This window comes from Pseudopipra pipra, chromosome 8 (assembly GCF_036250125.1).
Source record: "Pseudopipra pipra isolate bDixPip1 chromosome 8, bDixPip1.hap1, whole genome shotgun sequence".
In the NCBI taxonomy this organism is placed as follows: Eukaryota; Metazoa; Chordata; class Aves; order Passeriformes; family Pipridae; genus Pseudopipra; species Pseudopipra pipra.
Genome location: NC_087556.1, coordinates 34,274,013 through 34,292,850, shown reverse-complemented (window position 1 = coordinate 34,292,850; position 18,838 = coordinate 34,274,013). Strand labels below are relative to the sequence as shown.

Below are 18,838 nucleotides of genomic sequence, written 5' to 3'. Positions count from 1 at the left end.
AAGGGTTGCATCCACCACCAGTATAATACCTCTGGCTACAGCATCACACATAAAGCAAAGCAAAGGCCAGACTGCTAAAAACTCAAATGCTGCAGCCCTGCAGTGAAGGTCAAAGCTGTTTGATCCAGGATACAGCAGGGTGTCCTTGCCTGTCCTCTCTCATGATTTCACGTGTCCTCCTTTAGCCAGCAGCAAGAAAGTAAAGGGACCAGGACAGGCATAAACCTGACTCAGGCAGAAGCTCACACAGGACTTTCAGTTAAGTACATTTTTAAATTTTGTTAAAGTTTCTTGTTCAATAAAAAGAGGAAAAAAAGGTTGATTTTCTGGTTCTTTATCCCTGTTACATAACAACATTGGTTAACTGAGCATATATCCCTGTGTCATAGAATCACAGAATGGTTTGGCTTGGAAAGGATCTTAAAGACCATCTCTTTCCACCCCCTGCCATGGGCAGGGACACCTCCCACTAGCCCAGGTTGCTCCAAGCCCCGTCCAACCTGGCCTTGGACACTTCCAGGGATGGGGCAGCCACAGCTTCTCTGGGCAACCTGTGCCAGGGCCTCCCCACCCTCACAGGGGAGAATTTCTTCCTAACAGCCAATCTAAACCTGCCCTCTGTCAGTGCCTTGATTTTTCATTTTTATTTTTAATATATAATGTTGGGAAAGTCTCCAAGGCTTTGGACTAAATAAAGATCTTACCTTGGCTCCCCTGCTTGGCAGGCTTTTGCTTTTAATACAACACAGATCAGAGAGGTGTTTTTTGGCTCTCCTATCTACAATAAGATTATTCTCCAACATATGTTTCCATCAGTCAGGAAAGCACTCTATTCTTGTCACATACCCTCAAGAAGTTGGGAATGTGCCTCAGGTAACAGAATGGTATCTCTTTGTACAAACTTTCATATCATAAACTATCCTTTTTGATACCACCACAGGCAGCAGCTGAGTAAAGGGAAAGAAGCTGATGATTCTCCCTTTGTTTCTGGTGCCCATTAGAGCAAAAGAGTCACAAAGGAACTTGCCCACTCCAATAAAGTCTTGCACCACTGTTTTTCCTGGGCTGGTTTACAAGAGTCAATTCACTGCATGCAACCCCTATGGTTGCAGTCAGGTCACTGTTTCCCAAATTTACCACACATATTGAAACTTCCACCAGTGCCTCTGAACCCCCACCAAGGCAGTTTCTGCTCCAAGCTCATGGTCTCTGCTGTTGCCTGGATTGAACTTCCCTTGGCACAGCTCTTCTTCACAACAGAATTTCACTTTTTTCCCCCTTTCCTCTCACCTTCTTGGCTGCTGGAGGAATTGGTACAGAAAGTCCTAAGGGATCCCCTCCTTTCATGTGCAGCAACAGGATTAGCTCAGAAAGCAGCATCTGCCACCTTGCTGGGTATGATGTCCCCAGGTACTGAGACTCAGGAAACCTCCAGGACACCACTCCTGGCTCAGGTGAGGGCTGCAAACATCAGCCTAAACCCTTCTGAAAGCACAAACATCTACTTTGGTACCTTGGGGAGTATCAAGCTATTTTTAAAACCTAAGGACACACAGATGAAAGAGCAGAGCACACAAACATCGACTGCACTGATTTCATCTGCTCAGTCTGAGGAGGAGAGGGAGCAAATGAGGTGGATTCCAGGGAAGCCAGTCACAGTGCCAAAGCTGTATCAGGAGACACTGAGTGGGATGGAGGCATCACACCCTGACAGGAAAAGCCACCACAAAAGCCACTCTTTTTTGTCCCTTGTGTGCAAGCTGGAAGTAGGGAATGAGGTCACCCCTTTCTGGGACTATTTCTCCCCACTTCTCTGGTCCAGCCATGGGGCACATTTCAGTCTTACAGGACATCTTTTCCAGGAGGCATTAACCTGCCCCACAGTGCAGCTGCTCCAGGTGAAAACATCTTTGCTCCTATCAGGGAGAAATGGGCCTGGTTTTCCTCAAATAAGAGTAGAAATCCAGGAGGAGCCTGAACCTGCACTCCCAGCATCAATCCTGTTCATCCTGGAGATCCTCAGGGGTCTTAAAGGGGAAAAAGGGCAAAATGAAACTCCCTGCCCATGACAGGGGGGTTGGAACTAGATGATCTTTAAGGTCCCTTCCAACCTGACCCCTGCTGTGATTCTGTGTTTCTACAACTCAAAGAAAAAACCAACAGAAAAACCCCCACAAACAAACAAAACCAAGATGACTGTGAATACCAACTATAAATAATGTCAAGTCCTGCTGTAAACTCACAACAGAGTTGAACTAAAAATAGAAATACAACAGGATGAAGGAGTGAAGCACTGGTGTTGATAGAAACAGCAATGTCAAGAGAATGAATATAGAAGAGAATAAGAGTTTGCCACAGAAATTATCTACCTGACACAGAACAATGTGGAATAAATATAGAGATCTTATTGCCCAAAAGGCTCCTACTCCCAGAGCCATGTTAAAAGAAATAAAAAAAAAAAAAAAAACCACAGAAAATTAAACTCTAGAGAGAAAATTATTCTTTTTCTTAGATATAGTGGGATTTTTCTGATTTGCCTCTAATTACATGTCACTCTTAAGTGAGAGGTCTGACCAGAATAGATTCCCTGCATGCTTTCTCAAAAGGTCCAGCAACACAAGTGAGATTATTTGCTCACAGTGAGACAATGAAAAATTAAAAGACTAAGTAAACACTGTAAAGATCAGGGAAAAAAAACCAGATCATCACCTCCAGTTCCTGTTCCTGCCCTCTGACTGCTGCATCCCTCATATACAGCCAGGATGAATGAGGGAAGTTGTGCTATAGGGCATCTGGGTGCAGGTCACAAAGGAGGAAATGCACACCAGTCTGCTACTAAACACTTCAGTTCTGGTCCACACATACAGCATTGGTTTGTTTTTTTGCTTATATTAAATTCCTCTTTAGAAGAAAAAAGTATAGCTATGAAATTTGTTTTAACTGCAGATTTAAAAATCTTGTTGCTTTGGAATTATACCAATTGGTGATTGCCCAGGGATTAGGAAGTCTCAAAGATGAGTGGTTATTCTAAACTAAATAAAAACCCCAAAAAGCAGTACTTAAACTAACCAAGTTAAATGTTGGAAAAGAATGAGAAAGTTTGACATGAGCAAATTGGACCAGGTGAGTATAAAGGCCCCCAGTCTGAGGGAATCTTGATTCCTTTGCCAGTTGTAGATAACAACTATACAAATTTGCTATCCTCAAACTTGTATTTTATGCCATATATAATGACTTTGCCTCTTACTGTTCCTCCACTCAATTGTTGGATGCCAGATAATTTCCACTCCTTCTTTTTTTTTCCTTGAAGAACCAAACCACAACACAAGACGAATTCCTTGGTCTGAAAGCTCAGAATCTGATGGAGAAAAGCAAACATGTACTTACGACCAGAGGGAGTTTCTTCCTTGTGTGATGACTCCAGTGAATTTTGTGAGCCTTCGAGCGTCCACTTCAATCCACTGATATGGGTCATTTCTTCCTGCACACCAAGCACCATCATAAAAATCATTTTCGTTAACACCTGCCTGAAAAGAAGGTAAAGCTGTCTATAAATCAGGACTGAGGAACTGAAGGTCTCTCATGGGAAAAAGAAAGGAACACACGAAGTAATCTTTCATCCCACTCACTCCTTCGGCGCCAGTTTAAGACCCTTGAGACGGTTATCACGAAAATATTTCCTTACTCAAAGCGGGGAGGGAAATTCTGTAAAGTCCCTTTAAAAAACTAAGAACCCTCACATATAAGTTTCAGTCAGATAGAGTGTCCTGAGCTTCAGTCTGTTCACCTCTCTGTGCTTGTGTCCTGACAGAGCCTTTACCCAGAACAAACTATCCACGTGGTCTTCAGTTTTGGAAGTCCTAAAAAGCCAGCTCCAACCCATGTCAATAACATTCAGGGTTTAGGCAATCTCCCTTCCCCTGGAAGCAGCAAAGGAGAGTGTAGGGCATATGGAAACAGTACTTCCCACCAATTTTTAGCACCAGAATTATTAATTTTCATCACTAGGGTGGCAAAGGTTAAAAATTCGGGAATGCCCAGCTGTACTCCAACTTGAGTACCAATCTATATCCCAATTTATGTCATCAAACCCCTCACAAACAGCTTTCTCAGCATTGCCAAAGAAATAGCTGAAGGTATTTTGGGTAAGATGCATTCCAAATAAATCTGAAATAGCATTTAATGAAAAATGGAATCTGAGGTCTTCAGATATTTATTTTCTTTCTAAAGCCCAGGAAATGACTGGCACCAAGCTGGATACTGGCATAAAGAGCAAGAAGCTTTGCCATATGGTCCTCTGAGGCTACATGTATTTTTATGATTTTTCATCTGTGATTTATGTGGATTTATCATTGCCACCCATGCAATTCCAAGAATGGATATCCTTAAATATTTCCCAGATAAAATGGAAGAGTTTTACAGACTGTTTCTACCCAAATGGGCAATGGGTGGGTCTAACTCAGAGAGGATGCAGCCATTAATCCCTTTTCCCAGTGTGACCCTTATGGCATCTGAAGGAAATTCTGCAAAACACAGACATGGATTCAATTTCTAAAACTTCTCATTTTCTCAGGTATTCAAACCTGAGATAGGGCAGCTTAGAAATTATTTGTTATCCTACTTCTACCAAAATAAAATTAAGCCACCTACTTCTATGCATTAGCTGTGATATTTTGAAGTGAATTTTGTATAAAAGTTGAAGTATGAGATACCGAGAAAAAGTCTATTAGCAATGGAAGGTAAATTCTTCAAGGAGAACTGCACAACAGGAAAATATGAGGATAAAAATATGATCACTGACCTGTGTTATAACCCTTTTGAAGAAAAGGTTTCAGCGTGTTCTAAAATAAGATGGAATTTGAAGCAGCCTTAGGCTTTAAAACCAGTGCTTGCCAGGAAGAGTTAGGATCTACAGAGCACCTTGAACAGCATCCTGCTAATTCCTTTCACACTGGTGAAATTCCACCAGTTTCTGCAGACCAAGTACCCACATCAGTTGGAATCCTTGGTCCTTGTTTCATCTGAGGATATTTCCCACTGGTGTGATGCTTTTCAGGGTATAGACCTCTCCTCCACATTACAGTGAGAAGAGGGAAGCAGAAGAAGGAAAAAAGTGCTCATTTGAAAGAAAAACCCCACCTAAATTACATCCTCAAGTCTCCATGGTTTCAACTGGATTTAAATAAAGTCAAGCTTAAGTTGTGTATCCAATATGGGGAGTCTTAGTTATCCACAGCTTAAAATACTATGGCCTTAAATAGGGGAGAGGGAAGAAAGGGAGAAGGAAAGGGAGAAGGAAAGGGAGAAGGAAAGGGAGAACCATTCTTCTACTTCTTCCTACTCGCTTATTTTCTGGCATCAGCTGCTTTGAAGCTAAAATAAAGGTTTTACTAGGTAAAAAGAAGCAGATGTCTGATTAACACAGAGTACTACCTGAAAAAGAGGAGTTTAATCAATGAGAGGTTCTTTTCAGAAATGTTCCCGAAGGAAAGGAAAAGAATTGCCAATTTATGTTACAACTTCTCTTTTCAAGCTTCAAATCTGTCTTTTTTTCTTAATGTGTTTAATTTGCCTTATGGCTACTTCAAAAAACTATGAAAAAAAAACTTATAAACACAATCAAATATTTTGTAATTAGAATTCTTATTACATTTCTTCAGAAAAAAAATGTTCACTCCTGAACAATGGGAACAATTATCAAATATTCTATCAAATTATATAGATCAAGATACCTTTCCTCAATAAGATGTTTACTTGAATTTTAAAAATCTATATTGAATTACTGGAAAGAATAAATTCAAGTTATGACATGGACAACTTTAATTATCTTCATAAACAGGAGACTGAAGGAGCTGATGAAAACTGGAAGCAAGGGCTGGGTCTTAAACAAACCCTTTTTTCCTTCACTGAATTTTCAAGAATAACACAAAGTCTAACCCAGTTTGTATTTCACCGGCAGCCAAATGCAAAAATATTTCTCAGTATGCAGTGTCTTATGAAAAAATATCTTTTGGATACAGGAAAGGAGACTTTTTTTTCTTGTCACTCAGGAATAAGTTATCTGGAAGTGTGAAAGTTGAAAATTGTAATTCAGCTAAACCAAATTAACTGTTACTATGTACCCAGAAACTGAGATGAAGGGTACAATTCCTTCACAAATAATTACTTTGTGATTTAATTAATGTTTCTCTTCCAAATTATATATATGTGCAAGACAGAATAAACACTTGCTCACATTATCACTGTTCTAAAAGCCTTATTCTATAATGAGGAGATAGATACTACTGCCAAAATCTATTCAAATGAAGAAAGAAATACCAGTCTTCTGCCACAAGTCAGCTGGAGCAGCAGTAAAAATATATCAAATATCAAACCACCTCTGCTCAGATTCTTCTCCATCCCCAGCAGGATGATCACAAAAATTATTTTACAATCGGAAGTTTGGGAGGGGAAAAAAAAAAAGCATTGCTCATCACAGGTATTTATAGCAACCACTGCCAGTAGGGAAGAAGTAAAGCACACAGGCTGAAAGGAGATCTTCAATAATTTTGGTTTTTATTTGTGTTTTGATAATGGAGTTTTTCAAAGTGAACTGCTGAAACAAAGAACTGGAAAGACAACCATAGAATCATAGAATGGTTTGGGGTGGAAGGACCTTAAAGCCCATCTCTTCCCATCCCTTGCCTTGGGCAGGGACACCTTCCACTAGCCCAGGTTGCTCCAAGCCCTGCCCAACCTGGCCTTGGACACTTCCAGGGATGGGGTAGCCACAGCTTCTCTGGGCAACCTGTGCCAGGGCCTCACCACTCCCACAGCCAAGAATTCCTTCCCAATGTCCCATCTAGCCCTGCCCTCTGGCACTGGGAAGCCATTCCCCCTTGTCCTGTCCCTCCATCCCTTGTCCCAAGTCCCCCTCCAGCTCTCTTGGAACCCCTTGAGGCACTGGAAGGTAATATAAGGTCTCCCTTGTAGATGTATGCCTGTGTTTGCATATTGATTTCATTACATGGTTAATCCTCAGTGTTCTTTGGATTTCTCCTATCAGGAAAATGAGGAAGGGAAAGAAACATAGTCTGACTTACTATTTCAGATTTTAACCTCTGTTAATTATTGTAGTAGTGACAAATACTAATGACTTTCATCCCTGAAGGCAGAGCACCTCAGTTAATATTATTTTATGCCATAATTTTTCCTGATTATGTTAAATTACTACTGATTGTGCCACTGTTGCAGTTGCAGGCTAGATCTCCAAAATATGGGTCTCTACTCACATTGCTCCTTCCACAAGAAATCCCAGCTTTATCACCATATTCATACAGGACTGGGAGCAAAATCAGGTCCCACACAGTGCAAGGGCACAAGAGAAGCAGATCCTAGAAGGTCTTATCCAATTCTGCTAAGCCTGTCCTTCTTTGGAATAAAGCACACATGGACTGTTTCATTTCATATGCTTCTAAACAGAAAAAAAAAAACCAAAACAAACCCTTCAGAAGCTTCATTATTCTGCAAATTCCCTGTGAACTGAGGTAGTGCCAGTTACCTGGGGAGAGCCCTGAGCTTCTCAGCTGACTTCTCATCAGATGATGAGGTCAAGCAGAGAGAGGATTTTGCCTTATTTTGGGGAGGAACACAACAGTCACATGAATATTGTGTTGAAATCCAGATCATTGAACAGGGGCATCAGCCCATGAAATTGCTCATCACCATACACATGGATGTTCAGAGAATTTCAGTAGCACACAAGTCTCTAAGAGTCTCTCCAACTTGGGCCAAGGGTTTTTCTCCATGTGCAGTGCTAACCAGCATGAAAACACAGCAGCCTGAATACCAGTGCCTTTTGCCTTTCCCCAGCATGCTGCAACCTTTTCTTCTGAGCAGCAAACAGAAATCACCAGGGACCTCATTACCCATCTGACACATCAGTCCCCTGCAGAACCTGCTCTTGGTTAGAAGCAAATACCCCTTAAATATGACTGAAAATCAGGAGCCTTCATGCAAAGCAAAATTAGGCACTGAAAGCCCAGTGACAGGGTCACTGAAACCCCAGTGACAGGGATCTGCACATTCTGAGTGGCTTTGAAAAGTTTTAGCACTGTTCATTTTTAACTGATCCCAAAGAAAACAGTATCTAAATAAAGGCAATCCCATACTTTTAACACTGCCAGCCATAGTAGTAACCCTAAGTGGTCAAGTGTTTAGGGAATTCCTGTACATACATTTTACGGATAAGCTTTCAGTAGGGGTAAAAGCTTTGGATCAAATTTGGTCTAATCCAAGCCCTGGGAGCTTTCAGGATGAGCTAAGTGGCCCTTTTTCTTTTTTTTTTTTTTCTGCTTGCTTCCCTTGGCTTCTGCTGCAGACTCTGGACAATATTTACAGGAAACCTCATCCACTTCTCTATTTATTTTAAAGCAGTGTTACCGGTGATGATGGACCCCTGGTCTAAACAAGTATGGTCATCCTTGTATTTAAATAAATCAAACTTTAACACCAGCATGAAAAATAAGCAACCACAACCAACATGGAATTCAGAGGTTTACACCACAGTCCTTGGTCTCATGCCACTAGATAAACAAAACTGTAATAAAATAACTAAGCATTCCTCTAGAACCCATCTGAATATCATCTGCACACCATTTTTGTGTTTGTGAGGGTTTCATTTTCAGCAGAGAATATGAAGTAAAGAAGCAAACTATCTCACTGGGATCTCAGAAGACATTAAGTATGAAGGCTGCAGGTGAGACCTCACGCTGCACACAACCCACTGTACCTGCACAGGGGCTGGGAAAGGAAAAGCCCCTTCCCATGTCTGTGCTGGCCTCCTGCCACTCCTAGTTCCAGTCCTAGTTCCCTAATTAGCAAGCACCTTCAGCTGGAGGAAAAAAAAAAATCAAACATAAGGTATAACAATAAGAGATAACAAATAAATTAAATAAACTTTAGAGATTTTTCACTGTTGGCTTGGTGCTAATATCCTGTTTATGACTTTAATGCTGTACTTTATTATGCAACATAACATTTTTAGTCTGGGAGAGACTGTAATTCAAGTAACAGCACTAATCAAGTGGAAAACAGAAACATAAGACATGGGAAAATGGAATTGGGTCCTGCAAGACACCTAAACACATCTTTAACATGAAATAAAAGAAACTAAACAACATTGTATGCTGGAGGCTTCTGAACTGAAGTATTTTTAGGTAGCATAATCACTGCAAAACTGCCTTAGGGAAAGGACTTCACTTCAAACCACACTTTCAATTAAGCATTGTCATTAACTACAAGCAAAAAAGCACCTTGCTGTGTGATCTTCCTTCCAGGCTGATTGTTAAGGTAGCTGGGATGATTTTCTATAGCTGGGAAGGGAGCTGCTTCCACCTTTGCTTGCTCACAGAGGTCTGTTTGGATTTGCACAGTAAGTTTGGAGATTTTTCTGACTCGCCCACGAATTTAAAGGTTATCCATCAACCTCACTCACTCCTATAATTCCAGTGTTTCCCCTTCATTTGAATTACATGAGCTGACAAAGCAGTCAGAACCAATAACTATCCACTGGTTCTCTTTATACAGCAGAACAACCTGAAGCCATTCTCCCACTTAGGAGAAAAATGGATGTTACCTGAATATTGAGCCTTCCTCTGTGGGCCCCCAGGCCGTAGCGCTTCGCTGTGGAGGCATGGAGCTGGAAGTCAGTAATTTTTAATGTCTCTAGACCAAGTGGAGGGCAATCTACAAAACAAAAGATCGGTTAAATTTTAATTAAGCAGAAGAACAAACCCCAACACCAGACAAACAAGTGTTCAAAGTTTCTGGATCTCAGCAGTGCCAAGCTGGCTGGGCTCCTCACCGGGATGAACGAGCACCTCACAGAGGTCCATGAGAAATGGCAGCTCTCAGAAAATCCATGAGGCAACGCAGATCTACACCATTTTGAGGGTCTCAGATAATTATTACTGCTTGCTGTGTGCTTCAATTTTTCACAGATATGCACAGTATTCCCTACCAAGTGCTTTTCACTACAAAACACCACTAAAATGCGTTTTTATTTTTCCTTTTGGTATTTTCTTTTGCAACACTCAGTTTGATTTTTTTTCCCCCTTTCCCTGTGCTCATTCCAAGCTACTGTATGAAGTTATGTTTCTAATTAAAATCTGTTCTGGGAACTTCAATCACAGTCCCTCCTGTTGCACAATAGCATCTGTTACAGAGGTCTGGGAGGCTGGAGAGCTGAGCTTGGCAGAGGTGGTGACTAAGCAGAGAGAGAGTAATTTTTAAATAAGTGGGCATCTCTCTAAGCCCTAAATTCTGCAAAGCCTTGAAGAAAGAAAAGCAGGTGCCATATATCCCACCTATATATTTTTAATCAATCACCAAAATGTCGTGAGGCTACCACAGTTCACAGAATCCTTATTTTGGAAAAGCTCTCTAAGATCATTGAGTCCAAATATTAACCCAGCACCACCACTAACCCACGTCCCCAAGTGTCACATCCACACAGCTTTTAAATCCCTTCAGGGATGGAGGCTCCACCACTGCCCTGGACAGCTGTGCCAGGGCTGGAGAAGGTTCCTGACAACCTCATCCTGGCTGTGTCTAACTTTCAGGTGCAGTTTTGCATTATTATGCCCAAATTGGCAAGACATATGAGATTTCCTATGCTCCTCCTTAGTTCACAACAAATTAAAAACCCTCAGGAAAAATATTATGTGCTGTCAATTCACACTGTTGTTTCCTTGTTCATCCTTAGGAAAGTTCCTGCACAAATCCAGGGTCAAATGTCTCCATTAGAGGCAGTAAAGACAAATGCTAAAAAATAATGTATTTTCTAAAGTACCAACAGTGATCTTGGTATTACATAAGAGACAAAATATAGACAGCTCCTCATTTCAAAGAGCTTTCAATTTAATTATCCAAAACAGAAAAGAGACAGGATGTATAAGGAAAGCCAGAGGAAGGAATAGCTGGGAGGATTTTGGTTTCATTGGCTGATTGTTTTAATTGCATTTCCTTATAGAGTGTTTCATCTTTCATCATATTCTGACTGGAACAAGGCTCAGGCTCTGAAAGTTCTCTGCTGGGAGTAAATAACATAGTTGGGAGCTGCCTGCCTCTCTTAAACAAGTTCAGTCCTCGAGACAGGTTTGGCAATCAATCTCATGGTGTAACCCTGAGAATGCTTTTGCACTTTGGTGTATTTTCCTCTGTGAACAGCTGACACTCCAAAATTACCCAGAACTATCCATGCCAGGTCTGAGCTGAAAAGAAAAGCAAGCTGCCTTTAGATGCTCAGTTCATAAAACATCATTTAACAGAATCTTTATGCTGCACCTAACAAAGCTAAGGGGCAATCTACAGGTACTGCTGGGAGTTATAAAATAAAAGGCTCTTCCACATTGTATTTCACAGCCCATTCTCTCCTCTCAAACTGCAGCAAAGGCTTATGGAGCTGCCCCAGGTGCAGCCAGCACATCCCTGCTCCGTAGGATCATGCTGTGCAGAGACCTATTTTCATGAAATCTGTAGGAAATGCACTATTTTTGAGCCTGGCAGCTGCCTGTCAAGCCTGGCTGAGGTCACCTGCACTGCCATGCACCTGCCAGTGTAGGTACAAGAAGCAGGTTTGGTTTTATTCCAACTGAAATGTTATTAATTTACTGTAAAGCTGCAATATTCTAGGGCTTGCTGTGGATTTGAATGGGTATTTACAGGCTAAAAAAAATTCTCTGCATATTTTGATGTTTATTATCTCTGTTTCAAGAGAAACTGGAGCCTAATAATACGCCCAAAAATATTCATATGGATTTCAGATAACAGCGCTTCACTGCTCTTTAGTTTTCAAGGATGAATTACTTGTGTTGCCTGTGAAGGCATCAGATTAACAGGCCAATATTATGAAATGCTCAATTTAGCAGGAGTTGTCAATGGAAAGAAGATAAGGCTTGTATGAGCAGGCAGGGACTACAACAGGCAGGACAGATACCTCCAATGAAAACTCTGCAATAGGTTGTTCACAATCCATTGTGCTTTCCCAATGTGCTCAAGCCTTACAATATTTCATGTGAAATCTTCAGGATCTTTACCATCAATTCAACACAGTATCCAGGAATTTATTTTTTATCCTTATAAATTAGTAGGAGAACACCTAACTTGCTTTCTCTGAAGGTGAACTAGACCTTAAGCTGTGCCACCATTGACTTACCAAATCACATAAAGATTCTTTTTCTTTTACCTTGGTGAGAAAAATCCAAATATTTTGCTCCAATGTTTGACTGGAAATTAATGAAAATAATTTCTGCCACAGTTGGCTCCTCTTTCTCCAGGGATCATCCCAAACCCTGGTGCAGAGCAGCAGGACTCTCCTTACAAGACCACTGACCTTGAGATGTTTCCATCTGTGCAGCTCTGCACAGGGATTATATTCTTGGAGTTATCAAGCCTATTGTCTGCAGCAGCTTTGATGTATGGAATTTGTGCAGTTTTCCACAAGATAAGACCTTTGATTTTGCTTTTAAATAAAATTATGTCTTCTATTTCTAACCATAAAATTTGAATATTAACACTTTAGGAACATCAATGTTTTCCAAATGCATACGAATTCCAACGTCAATAAAGGGATGAAAAGAGGAGCATGTAGACAAAACCAGCAATCTGTCATGTACACAGATGGTGGGAACAAACTTTTCAGTATGGCCTCTTCTGTTTAACTCCAATTTACTTATAAAAATACAACAAAATCCACCTAAAGTTGCCATTTCCTTACTGAAAAAAAAAAATTCCTGAGTCATACCGTGAATTTAATTTCAGATAAATTATTTTGTTGGGGTATGTGTCCCCTACTTCTTAAAGCTACTGGAGATAATCAGGACAACCTTGTTTTGAAAAACATATGGGAAAAGAAACTGATTTATGGCATTCATAAAGAACTGTGCTTTTTAAAGTATTGCTTTCATATAGTTTATTTATCTTGAAGAAATCTTCCATATAACAATGAAAATTGCCACCTGATCAATAAGACTGTCTTAATGATTTTGTATTCTCCATGCTAGTTTGAAAAAACCTTGGGGATGCTACAGAAATTGGACAGCAAGAATAATCAGAGCAGTTCAGCCCTTACAGCTTCAACTGGAAATGACCAAGTTATTGGGTTGCTTCTTTAACTGGCTGCAAAATTAATCATTAGAAAATTCAGGAAATTCCACTGTGGCTTTGAAAGACATTGAGATACATATAATATGAACATAACTTATTAATAAAATAGACCTAGAGCACTGGTGTTTTAGAGAAACTGAAAAACAAGCAATAAACCTGTACATGCAGGGAAGAGGCTGAGTTATGGACATTTCTCTCTTCATAGCCCATATCCAACCATAATTTTGTATACGATTTGCAACCATGGATAGGTATTCACTTTAGAAACAAGCCATTAATAAGATGTCTGGATCAAAGTAATTGATTCCAAGATGTAAAAATAAACGGGACTTGGATTCAGACTTAATAACATTTGTACCTTGCAGTGTGTTCTTGTGAGGTTTCCATTTCAAAACAGCTTTCCTAATAGAGATGCTAAATGGCCATATCTCAGTGTCCATTATTTTTAATTATGTTTCTCCTATTCAGTCAGATGGTTGTGCCTGAGGGCAGCAAAGCATTTCTGGTACATCCACACCTGTTCCTTAAAATCAGCAGGAGGAAACACTTAGGAATTACTTTAGTCACAACCTCATCTCTTGAAATCTGAATTTACCACTGGTAATTTAGGCTTGCCTATAGTGAGAGCACCACCTGAAGATGCTGCTGAGCCATTGTCAGCTCAGCCTGCAATCTCAGCATGTGTGAGGGTATTTGGAAGCTGTTTCATCCTCATGGTGGCTGTGTCCTACTGATGCAGCATCCTCTACTGAACCTCTGGTCAAAAAAAGCCCCTTCTGCAGAGCCAGCTTGCTTCTCTTTAACTGCTCTGAATGATGCAATTGTATTAGCAGGCATCCTTAGAAACATAGCAGTTCCACTAGTAGGAGATATATGGACAAGCAGGACATGGAAAGCACTTGCCTTCATCTTTATTGCCTAAATTATTCATTTATTTTATTCCCTTTTAGTCTAAATAAAGGTTGCCAGATAAGCCCAGACTGCCTTTATAGATCTTGTATCTAATAAAGATGCATTTAGGAAATCGTTCTGTCCTCATCTTCTGGAGGCAAAGCAGACAAACGATTGTTTTATTTAAAGACTCTTTTCCACCAATTTAGGAGTACATGCAGTTTTTCAAATGGAAAGAAAGAGAGAAGCATCATGTTTCTCTTCATTTATATTTTTAAGAGCCGTACCTAGAATCATTTTCAATTCCTGCAAGTTTGTGCTTGTCTAACTCGTCGTGCACAGTGATACTCAGATCTAGAAATGGAGAAGTATCAGCCTTGTGCAGCCTGACAGTCCTTGATGTTTGGAGGCAGAATGTTCCCTGACCACATTTATGATTTTCAATGTGTTTTAGCTCCAAGAGCTTTGTCATTTTTAAATACAAAAAAAATGTATTTAAAATACCCTCAAAAGAGGGGAGAAAGGCTGTCACACTACAGAGGTACAGGATTTTAGAGAAGACAAGAGGAGTTCAAGGCAGTGCTGATGGTGAGTTAACACAGAAGTTTTTCTATGCAAAGAATGGTTTCAGTGCCAGGATTTTTTGTTGCTGCAGTATCTGTAATTTTGTGTTTGAGGTCTGAGCTTGCACCACCAAGCCAACAGAAGGACATCACTATGAGGGATATGAAAACCTCATCACCCTTCCAGTGTGATTTCTTTAATTGGTGCATTTTCCATCAAAACATGCACTGCCAGTAGGATTTTCAGTAATGCAGCAAGTCCCAAGTTACCACTGCAATGAGCAGCAACAACATACACTTAAGTGCCTCTAAAAATGATGCTGTTCAGTTTAGAGGGTCAAAACCACACTGCACATCTTGGCCTTGGCGTGGCCAGAGTTTGCCCAAGATCAGAGGGTGACAGTGGCCAGCAGGTACCTACAGCAATGGAGGTGATTTGTCACTGCTGGAAGTGAAGTAGGGATGGTGATGTGCTTTAGGATGTTATTTCTAATTCTAGAAGCAACAAATCACTGTAATTAATACCAGTTTTTTATTTCTGTAAACCCATTTGCCTGCCATACTTGGCTATAGACTCATCCCTTGTTCTCTGGGGACTGAACACATACCTTGTAGTCAGGTGTCTCATGGCAAAATCCCATCTATATTTAGGTTTGGATTCCTTGTTTCTTTTTCTGGGCCATCCCAAGGTAGATACAGAATTTAGGTCTTGTTTAAGCAAAACACTTCAACATGCAGTTAAGAAAGAAGATACAAAACTGTGCAGCTACTGATATAGGTAAATTAAGCACACAACTAAGGGTGTATTTTGTGGGAATGAAGACTTTAATGCTCATTATACTATTCTTAGGTCTTTATGGACTTGCACAAAAATTCTTAATGAGGGCAATATCATAAATTTTGCCCCAACAACTAAATATAGAGTTTTTCCTACAAGAAGTGTGGTTGGTAATTCATCTTCTGACAGCAGAAATTTTTAATGGAAACTCTGGCAGTCTAATTCCTGTGGTTAAAGTAATACTTTACTCAGAGTCATGTAAAGTACTTTAATACTGCAATGAACCTGCAAGGTGAAATAACAATAAAAGCTTATTTCTGCTAAACTTTAACTCTCTCAAAATATTTTCTGATTGCTTTTCTGTGATGGACAGCCTTTGTGGGGGCTGAGTTAAACAGAAGAAGGTTCTCTGTTGCCTAAATAATTTTTTATATTTACAGTCTAAGGACATTTGGGGGGGGTAAATTTGGTCTAGCTAAATTTTGCTTTTGATAATGTGATTGTGGAAGTGTGAAATTTCCGCAGATGTTCATGAGTCACAGTCTATACTTGTTAGGGCCCAGCTTTTCCCTGAAAACAGGTCCATGGATTTCAGTCTGAGCAGTTTTCTGACTTTGTTCACGTCCAAAATGTTGTTATACATATAAGTTCCTTTTTTGGCCTGAATTCAGACCACCAGCCCCCATGCACCTCAGAATATTTGAAGCAGCATCTTGAGGCAGGTGAAAGTTCCTAAAACGCATATATTTTGCTTTTATTTGTGTTTGCTTTTTCTGAAAAGCCCATTCCCAGAGCACTAAGAGAACAAAGCAAGCAATGTGCACTTACAACAAATCCTCTGTACAGCAGTTAAAACACTAAATTATAATTCCAGATCAAAGATCAAATAAAGAATTAAGGAGATAACCAAAATTTCCTGTCCTAAAACCACTTTAATTATTGGCTAATGTTGCACCCAGTCTGTATATTTTTCTAGGACAAGCAACAAACACTGACTGGGGGTTTAAGACACTGGGGACTTCTCTCAGAAGGACAATATTTATCACTCTGCAACACTCACTTATGATTGCTGTTGAAGGTTTTTAAAGAAAAAAAAAGCAAACTTTAAGTTAGGAGCCATACAACCCAACTCTGTCAGAGGTCTGACCCAAAGCCTCCTTAAATCAGGAGGGACATTTTCAAGGGCTGAAGAGGAGAGCAAACCTTGAGTGAGGCTTCCACAAATGTTACACATTTGATATCTCAGAGCTCATTTTCATAACCAGATATGCCTTTTGCCAGGGACACACAGACCTCTCCCATGGTGCAAAGACACTGAACAATTCCATCCTTTCTTTATGCCACCAAAGCACTGTGGACCAGCTGGCAGGACTGGGCACAGAAGTTACTTCAAATGTTGCAGGGCACAGATTCTTATACGAGGGTAAAAGTGCTCCTGACCTGCTTCCAAGATTGAGGGAAAATTCAGCAATTGAAAGCAAGTAAAGAATAAATTAAAAAAAATATCTTTATCCTTTAGGTGAGGTCTGACATGAAACCAAACGTTTCTGAGATTCAGAAAGCACACTTTTTAATTTTCTTTCATTGCTTTTCATACTTTTGCTCTCTCACAAAAGGTTGTGGCTGGCTCCAGATGCAACAAAACTAGCAGGAAGAGCCTCTATTATTCCTGGCACAGCTGGGAGGAGGAATTTCCAGAGAGCCTGTTCTCTTGGAGTTTTCTGGCCAAGTCTTCAGACTTGAGGATCATCTAAACTCCAGATACCACATGCTTTCTCTGAGCTGCCTCCTGCTGCCACTGCACAGCCTGCTGAGGAGGTGATGGGATCTGTGACAGGGACAATGCAGGAGCCTGATCCCACATGCACAAAGTCAACTTGTGGCTCTGCTTCTGGTTGCCCGGGGTCCTTCTGCTCCAAGGGTCCTTCTGCTCCCTTACCTGCCTGCAGATTGCAGCCTCCTCCAGGTGGAGAGCTGGGTAGGCATGGAAACACTGCCCATAGCTATTCCATGTCTTAAACTGGTTTCATCTCTCTTTCCCAATGTCTTTTTAGGAGAAGAGAAAGGCAGGTAAAGACAAGAACCCAGATGTTCTCCCTCACTGCCCATGGGAACATGACCTTGATGCCCTTTCATGGGAAAGGACAATGGTGGGAATCATATTGCAAACCTGGTCATGGTGTCCAGGCCCATCTCTGGAAGTGTCCAAGGCCAGGTTGGACAGGACTTGGAGCAACCTGGGCTAGTGGGAGGTATCCTTGCCCATGGTAGGTGTTTGGAACTATGTAAGCTTTAAGTTCCCTTCCAGTCCAAACCATTCCATGATTTTATGATTCTATGAGATGATGAGAGGACAAGCTGCATCCATCAGCACACAGAGGCATTAAACATCACTCCAGGCATAGCCTAGGAGTAGATTCCAGTTGCTCATGGCACAAGGTACCCTCTCACACCTGAAAAGTCCTCCACTTTCTCTACAGAGGAATATGTGTATTTAGTCACTCTATAGAAGACATGTCAATACCTTTAATGGCCAAAAATATCCAGCCTGGAAAATATCATATGAATTCTTAACTTTTCATTATGAGCTTTGACTAAGGCTGAATTCTGTGCTATTAATTTTAAAATGTCTCCTCTGATGTTTTTCTGAAGCGCAGGGAGAAGACTTACTGTAATTCCAGCTAAAGCCACAAAACTGAGTACAGCCATCAAAAATGAGAACCATCCTCTTTTTTCCAGAGCCAAACAAACAGACTTAGCCAAACAATAGAGAAAAGAACTGAGACAGACCACTTGCACAATGGCTGGGTGTAGGACTAAAATTACCATTAAAAACACATCTTCATGCTAGAAATAGCTTAAAATGTCAAATCACTGAGGTGTACAGCAAGATTAAAGATTTTACACTGAACATTAAGTGTAGCCATCAAAAATAAACACTGAAACTTGAAATACCATTAACAAGTACAAAACCAAGACAGAAAATAGCTACAATCTTAAGATACAATCCCAGGTCAATAAAAGAGACATCCTAAAAATGCTGAAGTTTGACCACGTTAGCAATTCCATTTGACTGTATTTTACCAAAAATAGTATAAATATAGAAAGAAAGTCATATGGGTATAAAACTGCCTTATAGTGGAATTATTTCCCTCCCCCTCAATGAAAGGCTGCAGTAGGAATTTTATACAGCAGTAAATATATCCATAGTTGGTATAGCACGTTCACTAGGCAGTTGTACAGAGTGACACGAAACTCCTTTAACATAAATAAACTGGAAAATATCCATGACTTCTGGCCCTGGAAATGTACATTTCCCAAGAATTCTGCCAGCTCTGAGGATCTTGCAGCACAGCCATGTTTTTGGAGCAAAAGATGGATCCCAGGTGGAACAAAGGAAATATCCAAGTGGCAGGACATAGGAAAGGGGTGTATATTCTCCACCATGAGGATCAGAATT

The 18,838-nt window shown here is 40.5% G+C and overlaps 1 protein-coding gene across 1 annotated transcript in view; it reads right to left on the bottom strand.

The window, feature by feature from the left end:
* CPXM2 (carboxypeptidase X, M14 family member 2) overlaps positions 1-18,838 on the bottom strand; it is a 75,723-nt gene that overhangs the window by 41,506 nt on the left and 15,379 nt on the right. The window contains exons 2-3 of the mRNA XM_064663584.1: positions 9,617-9,726; positions 3,388-3,527 (exon numbers count right to left, since the gene is read on the bottom strand). Coding sequence (XP_064519654.1) covers positions 3,388-3,527; positions 9,617-9,726 — 250 coding nt within the window. The remainder of the gene's footprint in view (positions 1-3,387; positions 3,528-9,616; positions 9,727-18,838) is intronic.